Source organism: Geotrypetes seraphini, chromosome 5 (genome assembly GCF_902459505.1).
Source record: "Geotrypetes seraphini chromosome 5, aGeoSer1.1, whole genome shotgun sequence".
Taxonomy (NCBI): Eukaryota; Metazoa; Chordata; class Amphibia; order Gymnophiona; family Dermophiidae; genus Geotrypetes; species Geotrypetes seraphini.
In genome coordinates this window covers 69,042,678-69,057,744 of record NC_047088.1, presented here as the reverse complement: position 1 = coordinate 69,057,744, position 15,067 = coordinate 69,042,678, and the positions used below count along the sequence as shown (strand labels likewise).

At 45.6% G+C, this 15,067-nt stretch overlaps 1 protein-coding gene across 2 annotated transcripts in view; it reads right to left on the bottom strand.

The window, feature by feature from the left end:
- Positions 1-15,067, bottom strand: part of GLA (galactosidase alpha) — a 60,073-nt gene that overhangs the window by 39,975 nt on the left and 5,031 nt on the right. Inside the window, exons 2-4 of one of the 2 annotated variants that reach the window (XM_033945716.1) lie at positions 8,958-9,126; positions 8,443-8,673; positions 5,225-5,399 (exon numbers count right to left, since the gene is read on the bottom strand). In XM_033945716.1, the coding sequence (XP_033801607.1) occupies positions 5,225-5,399; positions 8,443-8,615 (348 nt within the window). In that variant the 5' untranslated portion in view covers positions 8,616-8,673; positions 8,958-9,126. The remainder of the gene's footprint in view (positions 1-5,224; positions 5,400-8,442; positions 8,674-8,957; positions 9,127-15,067) is intronic. The other variant, XM_033945715.1, reaches the window with a different exon arrangement.

The following is a 15,067-nucleotide window of genomic DNA, read 5'->3' as shown; positions in this document are numbered from 1 at the left end:
GAAAAACACCATGTAGAAAATCTAGTCCATTTTTGGTGATAGCATTGTCTAGTGGTAGGTTTCCTAGAAGCCTCTAAAACGTCTCATACAGATTGAGAAAACTGAAGAGGAGTTATGTTGAGAGGTACCAAGCTATCAGGTGTAGAGACTGCAGGTTGGGATGAAGCAGAGATCCCTGACTCTGCGTAAGCAGAGAAGGAAAAACTGGTAGAAGGTATGGCTCCCCGCTGCTGAGTTGAAGTAGAAGGGAGTACCAAGGTTGTCTCGGCCACCGAGGAGCAATCAGAATCATGGTGGCATGATCGTTCTTCAACTTGACCAGAGTCTTGAGAATGAGAGGGAATGGAGGGAATGCATAGAGGAAGAGATTCGTCCATTCCAGAAGAAAAGCGTCTGCCTCGAGGCGATGAGGAGAGTATATCCTGGAGCAGAACTGAGGCAGTTTGTAGTTGTGGGGAGCTGCAAAGAGGTCTATCGGATGCGTTCCCCACTGTGAAAATATGTGATGAAGAGGCGAGGAATGGAGTGTCCATTCGTGAGGTTGCAGAAGACGACTCAAGTTGTCTGCCAAGCAATTCTTCACCCCTTGGATGTAGACAGCTTTGAGGAAGGTGTTGTGGTGGATTGCCCAGTCCCAAACCTTCAGAGCTTCTTGACAAAGGGAGGCAGATCCTGTCCCTCCCTGTTTGTTGACATAATACATGGCGACTTGGTTGTCTGTCCAAATGAGGACTACCTGGTCGTGAAGATGTTGAAAAGCGGTGAGAGCCTTGAAGATCGCTCTGAATTCCAACAGATTGATGTGACACTGACGATCCGTAGTGGTCCAGTGGCCTTGTGTACGGAGACCATCGAGATGAGCGCCCCAAGCGTAGGTCAAAGAATCTTTCGTGAGGACCTTGTGATGGGGGGGCGTTTGAAAAAGCAAGCCTCTGGAGAGATTGGAAGAGAGCATCCACCAATGGAGAGACTGCTTCAATGAAGGAGTGACTATTATGTGTCGAGAAAGTGGGTCGCAAACCTGCGTCCATTGAGATGCCAGGATCCACTGAGAAATTCTGAGGTGAAGTCTGGCAGAAGGAGTCACGTGTACTGTAGAGGCCATGTGACCCAGGAGTACCATCATGTGTCTCGCTGAGATGGAAGAGCGGGAAGACTCTGTATGACAGAGTTGAAGAAGAGCTTTCAGACGCTGTTGTGGAAGGAATGCTCTGAGTTAGATAGTATCCAGAACAGCTCCGATGATTTGTAGATTCTGTGAGGGCTGAAGTTGGGATTTGGGAAAGTTGATTTCGAATCCCAAACAGGTAGTCTGTTGGATTGCTACAATAACCCCCTGAGATGTTGAATCTTTGATGAGCCAGTTGTCGAGGTAGGGAAATACCTGAAGACCATGGTTCCTTAGAGTTGCTGTTACCACTACCAGGCACTTGGTGAACACTCTGGGAGATGAAGCCAGGCCGAAGGGTAGCACTCTGTATTGATAATGCAGATTCCCCACCTGAAATCTGAGATATTGACGGGAGGCCGGATTAATGGGAATATGAGTGTAGGCCTCCTTGAGATCCAGAGAGCATAACCAGTCGTTCTGCTCGAGAAGGGGATAAAGGGATGCCAGGGACAACATTCAAAATTTTTCTGTGACCAAAAATTGGTTGAGAGCCCTGAGATCCGTCTTCTTCGGAACAAGGAAGTAACGGGAGTAAAACCCCCTGTTCTGTTGTTCCAGAGGAACTGATTCGATGGCATGGAGACGAAGCAGAGCTTGAGCTTCCTGAAGAAGAAGGGCGGTCTGGGAAGGGGTGGAAGGATACTCTCTTGGAGGAAGGTCTGTTGGAACCTGAGTTAAATGAAGAGTATCCTTCTCTGATGATGGTCAGTACCCAGAGGTCGGATGTAATTATCATCCATCGGTGGTAAAAATGATGGAGACGACCTCCTATAGAGGGAAGAGAAGTCAGAACGATGGAGGTTATGCTCTGTTTGAGACAGTCAAAAAGGCTGGGAAGCCTTAGGTGCAGCAGAAGGTTGAGATTTTTGTTGCTTCTGAGGCTGCTGTTTCTTAGGAGGAGGGTGATTGTAAGGAGCCACCCTTGGAGCAAAACACCTCTGATATATAGGAGGAGGACATGTAGTTTTGGCAGGAGCTGGCTTTGGTTTAGGTCTGTCAATAGAAGCAAAGGATTTTTCATGTTCAGACAATTTCTTGGTGGCTGCCTCGATAGATTCATCAAAGAGGTCATTGCCTGCACAAAGAATATTGGCCAAGCGGTCCTGAAGATTAGGGTCCATGTCAATGGTACGAAGCCAGGCAAGGCGAAGCATGTCTACAAAGCAAGCAGCTGCCTGGGCAGACAACTCAAAGGCATCATAAGATGACTGAAGTACATGTAGACTGAGTTGTGATAAAGAAGCAATGACTTCTTGAAATTCAAAGTGTTTTTGAGTATCCAAATAACTCAGAAATTTAGGTTAAAGAGTTATGAGGAATTCAAAATAAGTAATAAAATGAAAGTTATAATTGAGCACTCTAGAGGACATCATGGAATTTTGATAGATACGACGTCCAAATTTGTCCATAGTTTTCCCTTCCCTTCCAGGAGGAACAGTGACATAAACCTTGGAAGAATGGGACCTCTTTAAGGAGGACTCCACAAGCAGGGATTGATGAGATAACTGTGAGCTGTCAAACCCTTGGGTCCAATCCTATTTAATATCTTTGTACAGGACCTGCCTCAGGGACTTCGAGGCAAAATTGCGTTATTTGCCGATGATGCTAAACTGTGCAACGTAGTGGGCAGAGTAACCGTGCCTGACACTAAGATGCAGAACCTACTTTTACTGGAAAAATGGTCTAATATTTGGCAACTTGAGTTTTAATGCCAAAAAGTGCAATGTTATGCACCTTGGTAGTGGAAACCCATGCAGAACTTACACCCTAAATGGTGAGACCTTAGCAAGAACTGTTGCAGAACAGGACCTGGGAGTAATCATTAGTGAAGATTTGAAGACTGCCAATCAAGTGGAGAAAGCTTCATCCAAGGCTAGACAAATGCTGGGTTGCATCCAAAGAAGTTTTGTCAGCTGAAAGCCTGAAGTTATAATGCTGTTGTACAGGTCCATGGCGAGATCCCATCTGGAATATTGTGTTCAATTTTGGAGGCCACACTATCAAAAGGATGTGCTGAGAATGGAATTGGTTCAGCGAATGGCCACTAGGATGGCCTCAGGACTCAAGGATTTCCCATATGAAGAACGCCTAGGTAAGTTGGAGCTATACACTCTCGAGGAACGCAGAGAGAGGAGTGACATGATAGAGACATTCAAATATGTTACTGGTCGTATTGAGGTAGAAGAAGACATCTTTTTCCTCACAGGACCTACGACTACAAGAGGGCACCCATTAAAAATCAAGGGTGGGAGATTTCATGGTGACATAAGGAAGTATTTCTTCACCGAAAGGGTGGTTGATCATTGGAATGATCTACCACTTCAGGTAGTTGAGGCTAACAACATGCTCGCTTTTAAGAAAAAATGGGACTAACATGTGGGGTCACTTCGAGGGAGTGTTTAGGGGGAGGGTCATTCGAGTGGGCAGACTTGTTGGGCCGAGGGCCCTTTTCTGCCATCATACTCTATGTTGGCCATAAGATTGTATATGTCACTGCATTTTTATTAATAAACAACGCCTGCATCTTGTACATTACCTGCAGTTTGTTTGTTGTTTTCTGAATTGCTTCTCCAACATGGTCTGGAAAGAAGCTGGCAAGGATGGATCCGCATCTGAAACCGGACCACCTGCTTTGGCTGGAGATTCCACCGAGGCAGTGTAAATGTGCTTCAACTTGGAAATCTTAGGCACTTTAAGCACCACCGCTGGAACTTTCTGCTGAGCTATCTGAGGCAACAGGGGAAGATACAGCAGATGTCGTCGAAGAGAAAGCCGCTGCACACGATGAAGGTCTGATGAGGCTCGAGGTTGAAGCAATAGAAGCAGGAGTCTCGGTTGAAGGTGAGGCCGAGGTCGCCTTCGAAGTCGAGGAATCGGAGGAAGAATCCATCCCGAAAAGCTTCTCCACCAAAAGACGACGACGTTTAAGGGCTCGAGGTTGAAGAGTAGCACAGCGCTCGCACGACTTTAGTTGATGTTCTGGCCCAAGACACTTGAGGCATCGACGGTGAGGGTAAGGGAAATCGCACACTGGCACTGGCTACACTTCTTGAAGCCCATTACAGGCCGGGACATAGAAGGAAAAACGGCCGCCGCAAAATCGAAGCCCTTGGGTCCAAGCGGCCCCGGTAGTCGGATGGAAGTTTGAAAAATTATTATTTTTTTTCTAACTAGAAATAAAGTAAGAACAGCGATTTGTGAAGAAAAAAAATACAAACCGTGGTTCAGAGAAGGCACAAAGTAACGAAGTTAAACGCAGAGAGTCAATGACGGACTTCTTGGCTCCATGGAAAACTGAGAACTGAGGAGATGCGCCCTATGCTGGGCGGGAAGGCACTCACCCATGCGCGGTATGGTCGACTCAAAACTTCTGGTTTCTTCAAGCAAGTCTGCTGCGGGCTTCCGCATCCGGGCTCTGCTGATGATGTCACCCATATGTGAGAATAGGCTACCTGCTTGTCCTGGGATAAAATGTGGTGCTTGATTCAAGCCCATTTCCTTGGTAACAGATCAGGCTGATCTGATAGGCTGAGATAGGATTCACTAACTCATGGTTTCACTGTCTCATCTCTATGGAAATAAGAGAATGGTATCAGAGCAATTGCCACTAGTCTCTTGTTGAACTGAAGGAAAATCACTCCGTGGACCTGTTCAAAGTATTATATGGATGATATAACAGAGTTCACAGGCTTGCTCAGAATCATGGAGGGGAAAACTGGGGCGAACCCCAGAGGAAAAACCACCTCACAGCCCAATCATCGCATGGACAAGTAAACCAGAGGTTATATCAATTCATATATGTTTTTACGTTGTGAAAAAACTACGGTTTACTATGTGAGACAACAGTTGCATTTTATCACTCCTGTTACATTGTTTGTAACTGGTCCCCTTTCCCATATTATACTAGTCTCTTGTTGGCAGAGGAATCTCCCTTTTTGGGTTAAAGTGTATTTCCCCACTACATCTTGCCCCTTATATACAATATTCAATGGAAAATTCAGACAGCCAGGTTTTGTTCTCATATGCACACATTTGAGAAACCTAGTCACTCACATAATCAGCCAGTTTTTGTATGCCACTGGGGAAACGCTTTGGATCGGGCTGGAGCCGATTCTGGGCGTCTCTGGTGGCAGCAAGCCAGCAATCATCAATACAGACATATTGATACCCTGCATCCTTCCAGCCTTCTGACACCATCAGGTCTGCCATCTGCATAAACAGCTGCTCACTGGGAAATGCAAAGGCTGGGCTTCAGTACATTTTATACATAATTCAAATCCAATCAATCAGAAATTCATAGGAAAGCAAAAGCCTCAGGCTATAATACACAATGTATTCAAAAGCAACAACAATGAAGGAGACGAAGAAATAAAGTAATCTATGGTGTTCAACTGGATGAATTTATTGAATAAAAGGTAACTCAACACGATTCGTGTTTCGACCATAAGGCCTGCATCAGGAGTCTGGTATGTTGTTGGGAAATGTAACCATAGCACAGTGTGTCACAAACTGTGTGCCTGCTGAGATTTCAGGTGTGCCACGACACACTGGGGAGGAGAAGAGGCGCCGGCTGACTGCCTACAGGATGTCTTTCACGGCAAGAGGCACATCCTGTAGGCAATCGGTTGGTGCCAGCGTCTCTCCTCTCCAGTCCTCTTCCCTGCTGGCACCCTCCACTGGTGGCTCAGGGCCTATCTGGAGGGCCTTCACGCATGCATGGACGTCAACGTGATGCCTTCACGCATGCGCAGACATCAACGTGATGTTGTCACACATACGTGTGATGTTATTATGGCAACGTGCATGCACTTCCGGATGCCTCGAGCCGTGGCCTTTACGTTTAGTGTGTCACGGCTCATCAAAGTTTGTAGGAAACTGCCATAGCACATACATCAATTCTTTGTAAAAACCGTTATGTTCCTATAAGGATCCAGTTGGTGTGAGACTTCAGGTTCCACCCAAAAAGTTCCTCAGTCTGGGTTCGATTATGGTAAGAGTCAGACAGACCTGATGTGATACATTACACATTGCCACAACTAAATAGTCATATTCCCCCCTCATGGGTGTATTAGTCAGGTGGCTTTTCAGGCTTCTGTCCTTTGTTCGACACACTGCATTCATACAGTCAGCCCTGTGCTCTGCTCTGCTGCAAGGAAAAAGAAGAGGACTTGAGCCACATCAGCCGTCACTGCTTGTGGTGACCAGGCAGGCAACCGCATATAGGGAGGGAGGGCAATGGAATGAAAAAAGGTAATGGAGGGGGGGTGCAGAGGCTGGGGCCTGCCCTGCCAAATTAAAAATAGGAAGGGAGCAGGGAGAGTCTGAGCCTGCCTGCGGGAAGGCTTGGAGGGAGGAGGCCTGCCTTTCTGCCTGGGGGGGCTGCCTGGGAGGGGGAGGCATACCTGCCTGAGGGGGTTGCCTGGTAGGGGGGAGGCCTGCCTGCCTGCCTGGTGGTGGTGCCTGGGAGGGAGGAGGCCTGCCTGCCTCTCTGGGCGTGGGATGCCTGGGAGGGGAAGACTTGCCTGCCTGCCTTGGGGGGGGGGATGCCTTAGAGGGGGAGGCCTGCCTGTGTGCCCTGTCCCTTCCTTCCTGCCTGCCAACCACTAGGCCTGTCTGCCCTGTCCCTGCCTGCTCTGTGCCCTGTCCCGGCCTACCACTAGACCACCAGAGGAGGGGGGCGGGGGGGGACAGAGTACAGAGCCTGGCAGGGAGGGGGGACAGGCTACAAAACTTGGCAAGAAGTGTGGGGTTGAGTGCAGAGCCTAGCAGGGAGAATTTGGTTCAGAAAGTTATTTTTCTTATTTTCCTCCTCTAAATCTAGGGTGCGTCTTATGGAGCAAAAAATACGATACTTTCCTAATCCTAATGAAATTGCCATAATGGTGAACAATTAAAAATACAGTCACAAAAATATAACAGTACCATAATAATTATTGAAAATATGCAAAATGAACAATAAAAAATACAATTAATTAAAAAAAATATATATATATATATAAATTGTGAAATAGAGCTTCAAATCACTAACCTCCCTCTTTTACTAAGGTGCGCTAACCAATTTAGCGTGCGCTAAACACTAATGCGTCCATAGACTAATGTGCACGAGTTAGCATTTAGCACACGCTAATTCAGTTTGCGTGCCTTAGTAAAAGGACCTATAAGTTAATCAAATCAATCATACCATAATCCCAAATCAACCTCATTTTCTGTGAATCTTATGGGGTAACAAACTGATCAGAGCTCTTCCATCCAACCAACCAACTCATCACACCCTGAAATACAGTAGTAACAGCCATACTGTACGAGTGATCCAGTCATTCCAGAGTTTTAGAGCAGTACCATATCTGCTTACATCTAATTTAAAGACCTGGTTCTTTCCCATTTTGAGATTTTATGAGTTAACAGTACATAAGATGACCGACTTAGGGCTAGATTCACCAAGGACACTGATCGTGTCACGACCAATTTGTGACCCGATTATTCCCTGACCCAATTCACTAACCTTGGTGCCGAGAACCCTCCGATCCGATCCGTGTATGCAAATGAGGGGGAACGGCATGCAAATATAGGCAGGTAACGATTCACTAAACAAATCTCGAACACCAACTGGGCTGGCCGATCAACAAAAGAAGCGACTGCTGGGGACCAGTCACTCGCGTGCTTTCTGACTGCATCTCCTGCTCTTTGCCTGGCTTCTGCTGCCCCGACTCTCCTCTCGCCGCCCCGACTAGCCGCTCTGCTCTCGCCGCGAATCTCCTCCTCTTGCTGCCCTGCTCTCGCCCCGACTCTCCTCTCACCACCCCGATTCTCCTGCCCTTCTCTGCAGTATAAGCCCGTGGTTTTAACCCACGGGATTAAAGTGGGTTAAAACCACAAGCTCACAAAGTATTAAAAAGTTAAAAAAAAAAAAGTTTCCAGCTTTGCCGGGCACGGAGGGCCAGCGCATGCACAGACCATCTACAGGCAAAGAAGATAGTCTGCGCATTCGTTGGGATCGCTGGAGAGCGATCCGTGTGGTCGGTTGTGGGCGTGATTCCGATCACCCTCATTTGTATGAGGGCGCTTCGTGAATCTGCCCCCCGGCTATGGATCGGATCCCTCATGGATTGGATTGGTGGTCTTAGTGAAACTAGCCCTAAATAAATAAATACAAGACTCCCTATCCATTCCTTATTTCCCCACAGGTATACATAGCAAGCTTTGTACAATTTCAGTGGTTCTCTTCCACAGAGTCTCCATCTTTCACCCTACATCTCATCTTGCCCAAGTACCTGATGCAGTTGTGTGGGTCACTATCACAGTCCGTGTTGCAAAGGAAGCGCTCCCAGTGCAGCCAGCCCATGGTTGGGGTGAGAGCCAGTCCGTTGTCCAGAGCTCGGGCCCGGGCTGTCCACAGACCCAGCAAAAGCAGGACAGTTGCAGGCAATGATGAAGGGCTTTCCATTCTTCACTGGTACAGGACACCTACCTGTACCAACTGCACTATGCCAGTGTTGCTAAACCTGAAAGTTAAAATTAACATATGGGATCAAGTTTCACCGCAAAGTAATGCACATTGCTAACAGAAAAAATGTGTTTTGCAAACAGAGAACAGAACAAAAAACTGGTTTAAATACAGAAAGATATCTAGTGCTTTGTAAACAAAAGTTCTGAAACTGAGTTTGATCTTAGATTGTCTCCTTTTCACCCTGGTAAGTCACTTAATCTTCCATTGCACCAAATACAAAACTTAAGATTATGAGCCTGCTAAGGACAAAGAAAGTACATGGGAAAATTAAGTTTTTACCTCAATAATTTTCTTTTTAGTAGAATGGCAAAGGATTCCGGACAATAGGTGATTTACCCCTGGTCACGAATTGATTGCAGAAGGATGTCATGTACATTTTTCAATTCTGTTTCCTTCTCCGGTGGGCTGTACTGCCACCTTCGGTTTGTACCAAAGCAGTCAATCACCACTATAATAAGATAAATCATAAGGAGGGGATCAGAGAAACCTCCCTGACAATACATTTGTTCTGCTCTGTAACAAATAAAATGAACAATATTAACACAAACAGCATAACTCTAGGTAGAACTAACAATCCACCTCTTTGTGTGCAACCAGCAGTAACAGCTCTGGAGCTCTTAAAGACTTATCAATTTCATCACTTCCATTTTTTTAAAAATTTTATCTAGTACATTTTTATCCAATTTGCTGGAAAAGATCTTCTCCGGACCCATAAGATCTGTCCAAAGCAGTAAGCGGGCGAAGCAAGTGACAGGGCAGGGCATCTGGAATCCTTTGCCCTTCTACTACAAAGAAAATAATTGAGGTAAGAATCTAATTTTCCCTTGTAGTGCATAAAGCAATGGATTCCTGATGACAGCTGACATACCAAAACAGTTTCTTGTATCTAGGGTGGGACAGATGAGTCTGCCTTTAAAACCGAGGACCCAAACGTGGTGTCCTCATGAGCCGCTAAGTCCAATCTGTAGAACTTTGTAAAAGTTTGGAGAGTAGACCAAGTAGCTGCCCTACATATCTCCTCGGGAAGAAGCCACCTCTCTGGTAGAATTGGCTCTCAGCGATATTGGTGGTTGTTTGCCACAGCCAATGTACGTCAATGAAATTGTTATATCATGCCAGGTTTGCGCTAGATGGACAGCGGAGGATTAATCCTATACTGCAAGTTGCGGGACATGTGAGGGAGGGGTGGGAGTCATGTGCTTGGCCTCTTCTGAGACCTCTAGGGCTGGGGAATTGCAGGGAACCCGGGGTTTTGTTTAAAAAAAACCCTTCTGCAGTCTCCAAACAGTGAAGCCACCAAATGCAGGTGTGTGAAAGCTGCAGAGCCCAAGAGGAGCCAATCCAAGTCCCTAAAGGGATCCTCGGGCCCTCCAGAGCAGGGTTTTACCCCAGACTTTGTTCATTTATTATGGAAAGCGTACTTAACTTGTCGGGGCCTCCCTTTACTGCCTGCGGACTTGCCAGTGCTGGAATAATAGGAGATTCCCTTCAGAATGCTCCCATGTCATAGAGGAGCCTGTCTGGGGGGCCATTAGGATCAGACAGAAAATAACTGGGAAGAATTGAGGTCATACTCCATGCCTTTATTATTCTAGGGCAAGTGTTCACTACTGGAGGTTTCAGGTTCCCATTCAGGGACCAGAAGTCAAGAGGCAGTGGTAGCCCTTGACCAGGGGAATGATCCATCAGTATGTCATATTTTTAAGTAGACAATCGTGCTGCACATTATTACAGACTGTAGGTTTGAAACTAGAAAAGCAGCCATGGATGGCTAAGACTACATCTAGGCTATATCCCATTGCTCTGGAATTCCAATAGCTTTTTGTTCAGCCAAACAAGATTCCACAGTGGCTCAGGTTACTAAACCTACCTCCTTTATCTAGTGAAGGAGGAGTGATGCTAAAGGATGCACAGAATCGCAAAGTGGGCATGGTCTTAAAACACAATTTGAAGCCCTGGCTTTGGGGATCAAATTTGCAGTGGCAGACTCATTTATGGCACTTGCATACCACACCAGGTTACATCAGACTGGCATCATAGCACAATATATGCCCCCAGCTGGTCCTGAAGGGGTGGATTATGTGGCAAATGCCCTGTATGACATCAGAGTCAAGAGCAAGATTTTGGCTTACACTATTCCTGCTCACAGAATGCTCTGGATCAAGCAATGGGCAGGGGATTCAGCCTCCAAACCTACTTTGAGAAGGCTTCCTTTTAAAGGGCAGATGCTAGTTGGTAAAGAGTTGAATGACCTTATGGCCAGCATGGCAGATCACCAACTGAAGACCTTACCAGACTGCAGACCAAATGCCATCAGGGTAATTTTTGAGGCTCATGGCGATTTTAACAATACTATGGAGGCCCCTATGCACAGAGATCTTTTCAGAGATCCAGGCAGGTCTTTTCTTGAACCAGAGCAGCATCCAAGAAGACACAATGATGTCAGGCCAGTAGCCATTCTCCCACAAATAGGAGAGAGACTCTCTGCTTACTGGAAATCCTTGGTGCAGACCACTGGAAACTAGATCATATTTGAGAAGGTCACAAGATTGTGTTTTATCACCTCTACTAAATCTCTTTGTAGATTCTCCAGCAGGGAGACTAGAAAAAGCGGCTAGTCTCTGAGAGACAGTTCAAAGACTCTTGGATATTCGAGTCATAGAGCCCGTTCCTCTCCTGTTTTTAGACCCATTATTTCTTCCCCCCCAAAGTCCGGCATATGCATATCTCTTTGAACCCCCCCTTCCCTCCCTCCCTCTGTATACTTCTACACCAGGGCCCACCTCCCCTGAAGGTCTGTCCCCCCCTGAATGCCTGCACCTCCCCCTGAAAGCCTGTGCCACCATCCCTGAAGGCCTGCCTGTTCCTCCTGAAGTCCTGTCCCACTCCAAAGTCTGCTCAACCCTACCCCCCGGAATGCTGATGCCAAAGCACTACTTTAAGGAAAGGCTACAGATTATTATACCCACTATAATTTGAATACAAAGAATGCAAAGAGCACAAGCTGTATTCTGAAACTGTAGCAAGAAAGCAGCCCTTAAAGCAGTTGCAGACAGTCCCAGGCTACAGCAAAAAAATAAACAAAACAAAACATTATTATTATTATTTTTTTGCCTGTGTGTTTGTTTCTGTTAAAATAAAGTAGAATAAAATGATCCTCCTCCGATCCTACCATTCCTCTCTTGCATTAGTACCATATACATTTTTTTTTCTCTGTAGTTTCTGGTCTTAATTATAATCTATTTCCCTCCCTTTAACAAACACAGCAAAAATAATACATCTCCTAAGAAGCAAAACTGATGGAAAAAAGCAGTGAGCAGAAAGGCAGGGAAGCAGCCTCAGCTGGGCAAGTCACTTCATTGCCCCAGATACCATAGTTAGATCGTGAGCCCGCCGGGAGAGAGGGAAACTACTTTAGAGAGTTTACTATAGCTGCGGAGGAAAGGTGGAATATCAAATAAAAATAGGCACAATCAAGCTTCTTTTTTTTTTTAATTCTTTATTCATTTTCAATCTTACATCAAATGTACAAATAATAAAACATTTGAAATTAAATACATCACTTGAATTTCTTTCTAATATAACATCAAATATATAAATTTATTCCCTACCCACCCCCCTTTCCTTTAACATTTAATCAAAAATATACAATATAAATATTATTTTTATTTTGATTAAACCCATAGTAAACTATAAACCACCCTCCTCCCACATTTGCAAATATACTTTCACTAGAAAATGGTGTCTATTCATTACAATAAGTTGTCAATGGCCCTCAGATCTTTTTAAATTTATTATAATACCCTTTTTGAGTAGCAATTATGCTTCAAAAGCGGTATATTTACACCGCAGGGGATGAGCCTATGTTGACATCTTCTGCAGCATCATAGAACTCCGTGTCGCTGTCGGATGCCATTGTAGAGGGTCGGGCAGAACTGGCGTTATCACTCCCCCTCCCTCCCTCTCCCGGGCAGAATCTGTTCCCTCCAGCTGACAGGCCGCTGCAGGCAAAAGAAGAGAGATCTGGTTGCTTCAGTCCAGCGAGTGGCCCTCTCGACAAAGGCTGGAGTGGATGTCAAAGAGCGGCCGGGACCCCGCCCTCAGCCTCCGAAGCAGGGAGAGTCTTCATGGCTTTCAGTTCCTACCAATCCCCTGGCCTCCCACTGGTGTCCGGCTTCCCACGCACCATTTACCTCATATGAGCAGCCTGTAGAGAAGATTGCGGTGCTAGCTATCTTTGCAAACTGCTTTGGAGGCCAGGGGGTAAGCCGGACACCAGCGGGAAGCCAGAGAGGAAGACGGACGCCAGGAGGGAAGTCGGACACCAGCACTTCACGACTGACCCTCCCCCCTCGCCGTCTAAAGCAGGAGCGGCAGCGGCCGGCCAGCAAGAGGCAGCGCTGCCGATCCTGCTTTAGGGGGCAAGGGGGGAGGGGCAGTCACTGAATTGGGAGGCTGATTTTTTTTGTTTTTAAATCGATTCAAATTGATTCACCCTTAGTGAATCGGTGAACCAATTTGAATCATGAATCGGGCAGCACTACCCAGGACAAGTAATTACAAAACAAAACTTTTGAATTGGGTGCAGGCCATGGCCAGGCTAATCCTGGTAGACAGTAGGATTTAAGATACCCCCACCCTTTATCTGTCCCTATACACAGTCACAAAAATAAGCACTCTGACTCCAAGAATGCTTTAAACTGAAACTCTTTACTGTCAAGTTGCAGCAAAACCCAAATGGTAAAAACATTTGTCCCAAAAATGTACAAAACAAAGTCTGTACTGTTGGAGATTGTGTATGTATATGGTTTGATTTACTCGAAAATAGTTTAAGACTATTTACAGCAGTTCGCATTACATCAGAACCCTGACTCTTATTATTTCCATTCATCACAACAACCTACCAGAATCCTGACATTACTATATCTACTCATCACAACTACTTATCATAATCTACTATTAGCTTTCAAGTTCTTCCGAAAAACCCAGATTAACAATTGTATCTTGACACATTCTTGAATTTATGTACTGCACCGCTACTGGAAATGTCCAGTCTTATAAATTGTAATCCGCTTAGAACCGCAAGGCACAAGCGGAATATAAATCACTAATGTAATGTAATGTAATGTAATGCATTACTCCTCCAACCCATGTCATCTGGCAGCTCCACTGGAGGCTATACCCTGCCTGATCTTCCTCCAGGCAGGAACAAACAAAAAAATTACACTGTGTCCTGCTGGGCTTTTTTCCATCCACTGGAAATATTAGAACGAGAGAAAAGGGGGGGAGAAAGCTTTGGACCAGTTGAAGCACTAATGATGAGCTTGGGGTCCAGGATTTTCGCACCCTGTTTCTCTGGTGACCTGGGCCAGAGCCTTACCTGGTCCAATGCTTGAGTCAGCCTTGCAGGTTGCAACCTTATAATACTAAAGATGACAGCGTTCCACAACCAGTGTCAGCAGCTACCAGCATTCCCCTGACACTAATCACTCCTCACCCCTCCAGGTAGGCTCTAGCCTAACTAGACTCATGCCTCATGTGACCATTTATTTTTTTCATCAAAACAGGATATCTATTAATATTAGGTCCTGCCCCCAATCCCGCCCTAGCCCCAGCCCTGCCCCGCCCCCAATTTCTTCCATTCATTTTCATGTGCACACAATATCTTATTAATTCATAATGGTAAATATAAAATATTAAAAAAAACCCACAAAGCACACTGTACACAGAGAAAATGTTAATTATCATTTACGAGTTTTTCAAGGGTTTTTTCAAAGATGTCAAGGCAGATTACTTTAAAATATGCTATGTCACCTCAGTAACTATAGACAAATATAATGCAAAATATAGACAGCAGATATAAATTCTCAAAACAGATACATTTTGATCACTAAATTGAAAATAAAATCATTTTTCCTATCTTTGTTGTCTGGTGATTTCATGAGTCTCTTGGTTGCACTTCCTTCTGACTGTGCATCCAATCTTTCTTTCTTTCTTTTGCATCCAACATTTCTTTTACAATCCAGCCCCATTCCCTTTGGGTCCAGGTCTCTCTCTCTCTTTTCCCTCTGTTACTCTCCCCAGATCCAGTGTTAGTTCTCCTTTGTACCAGGTCTCCCTCTCTCTCCCTCTCTGTCTGAACCTCCCATAGTTCTGCATCTGCCTCCTGTCTTTCCCCTTTCGTCCAGGCCTTTCTCTCTGTAGTCTTTCTAATCTGCTTACAAACCCCCCCTCCTTTCTCTGCCTCTTTCTCTCCTTCTTTCCTTCCTTCCTCCCAACAGATTTTAGTATATCTCTCTCCTTTTTCCCCTCAGATCTAGTATGTCTCCTTCCTCTTTTCCTCCTCCCAGGTCTGGTATCTGTCTGCTCCCCTTCCCTCTGCTCTGGCA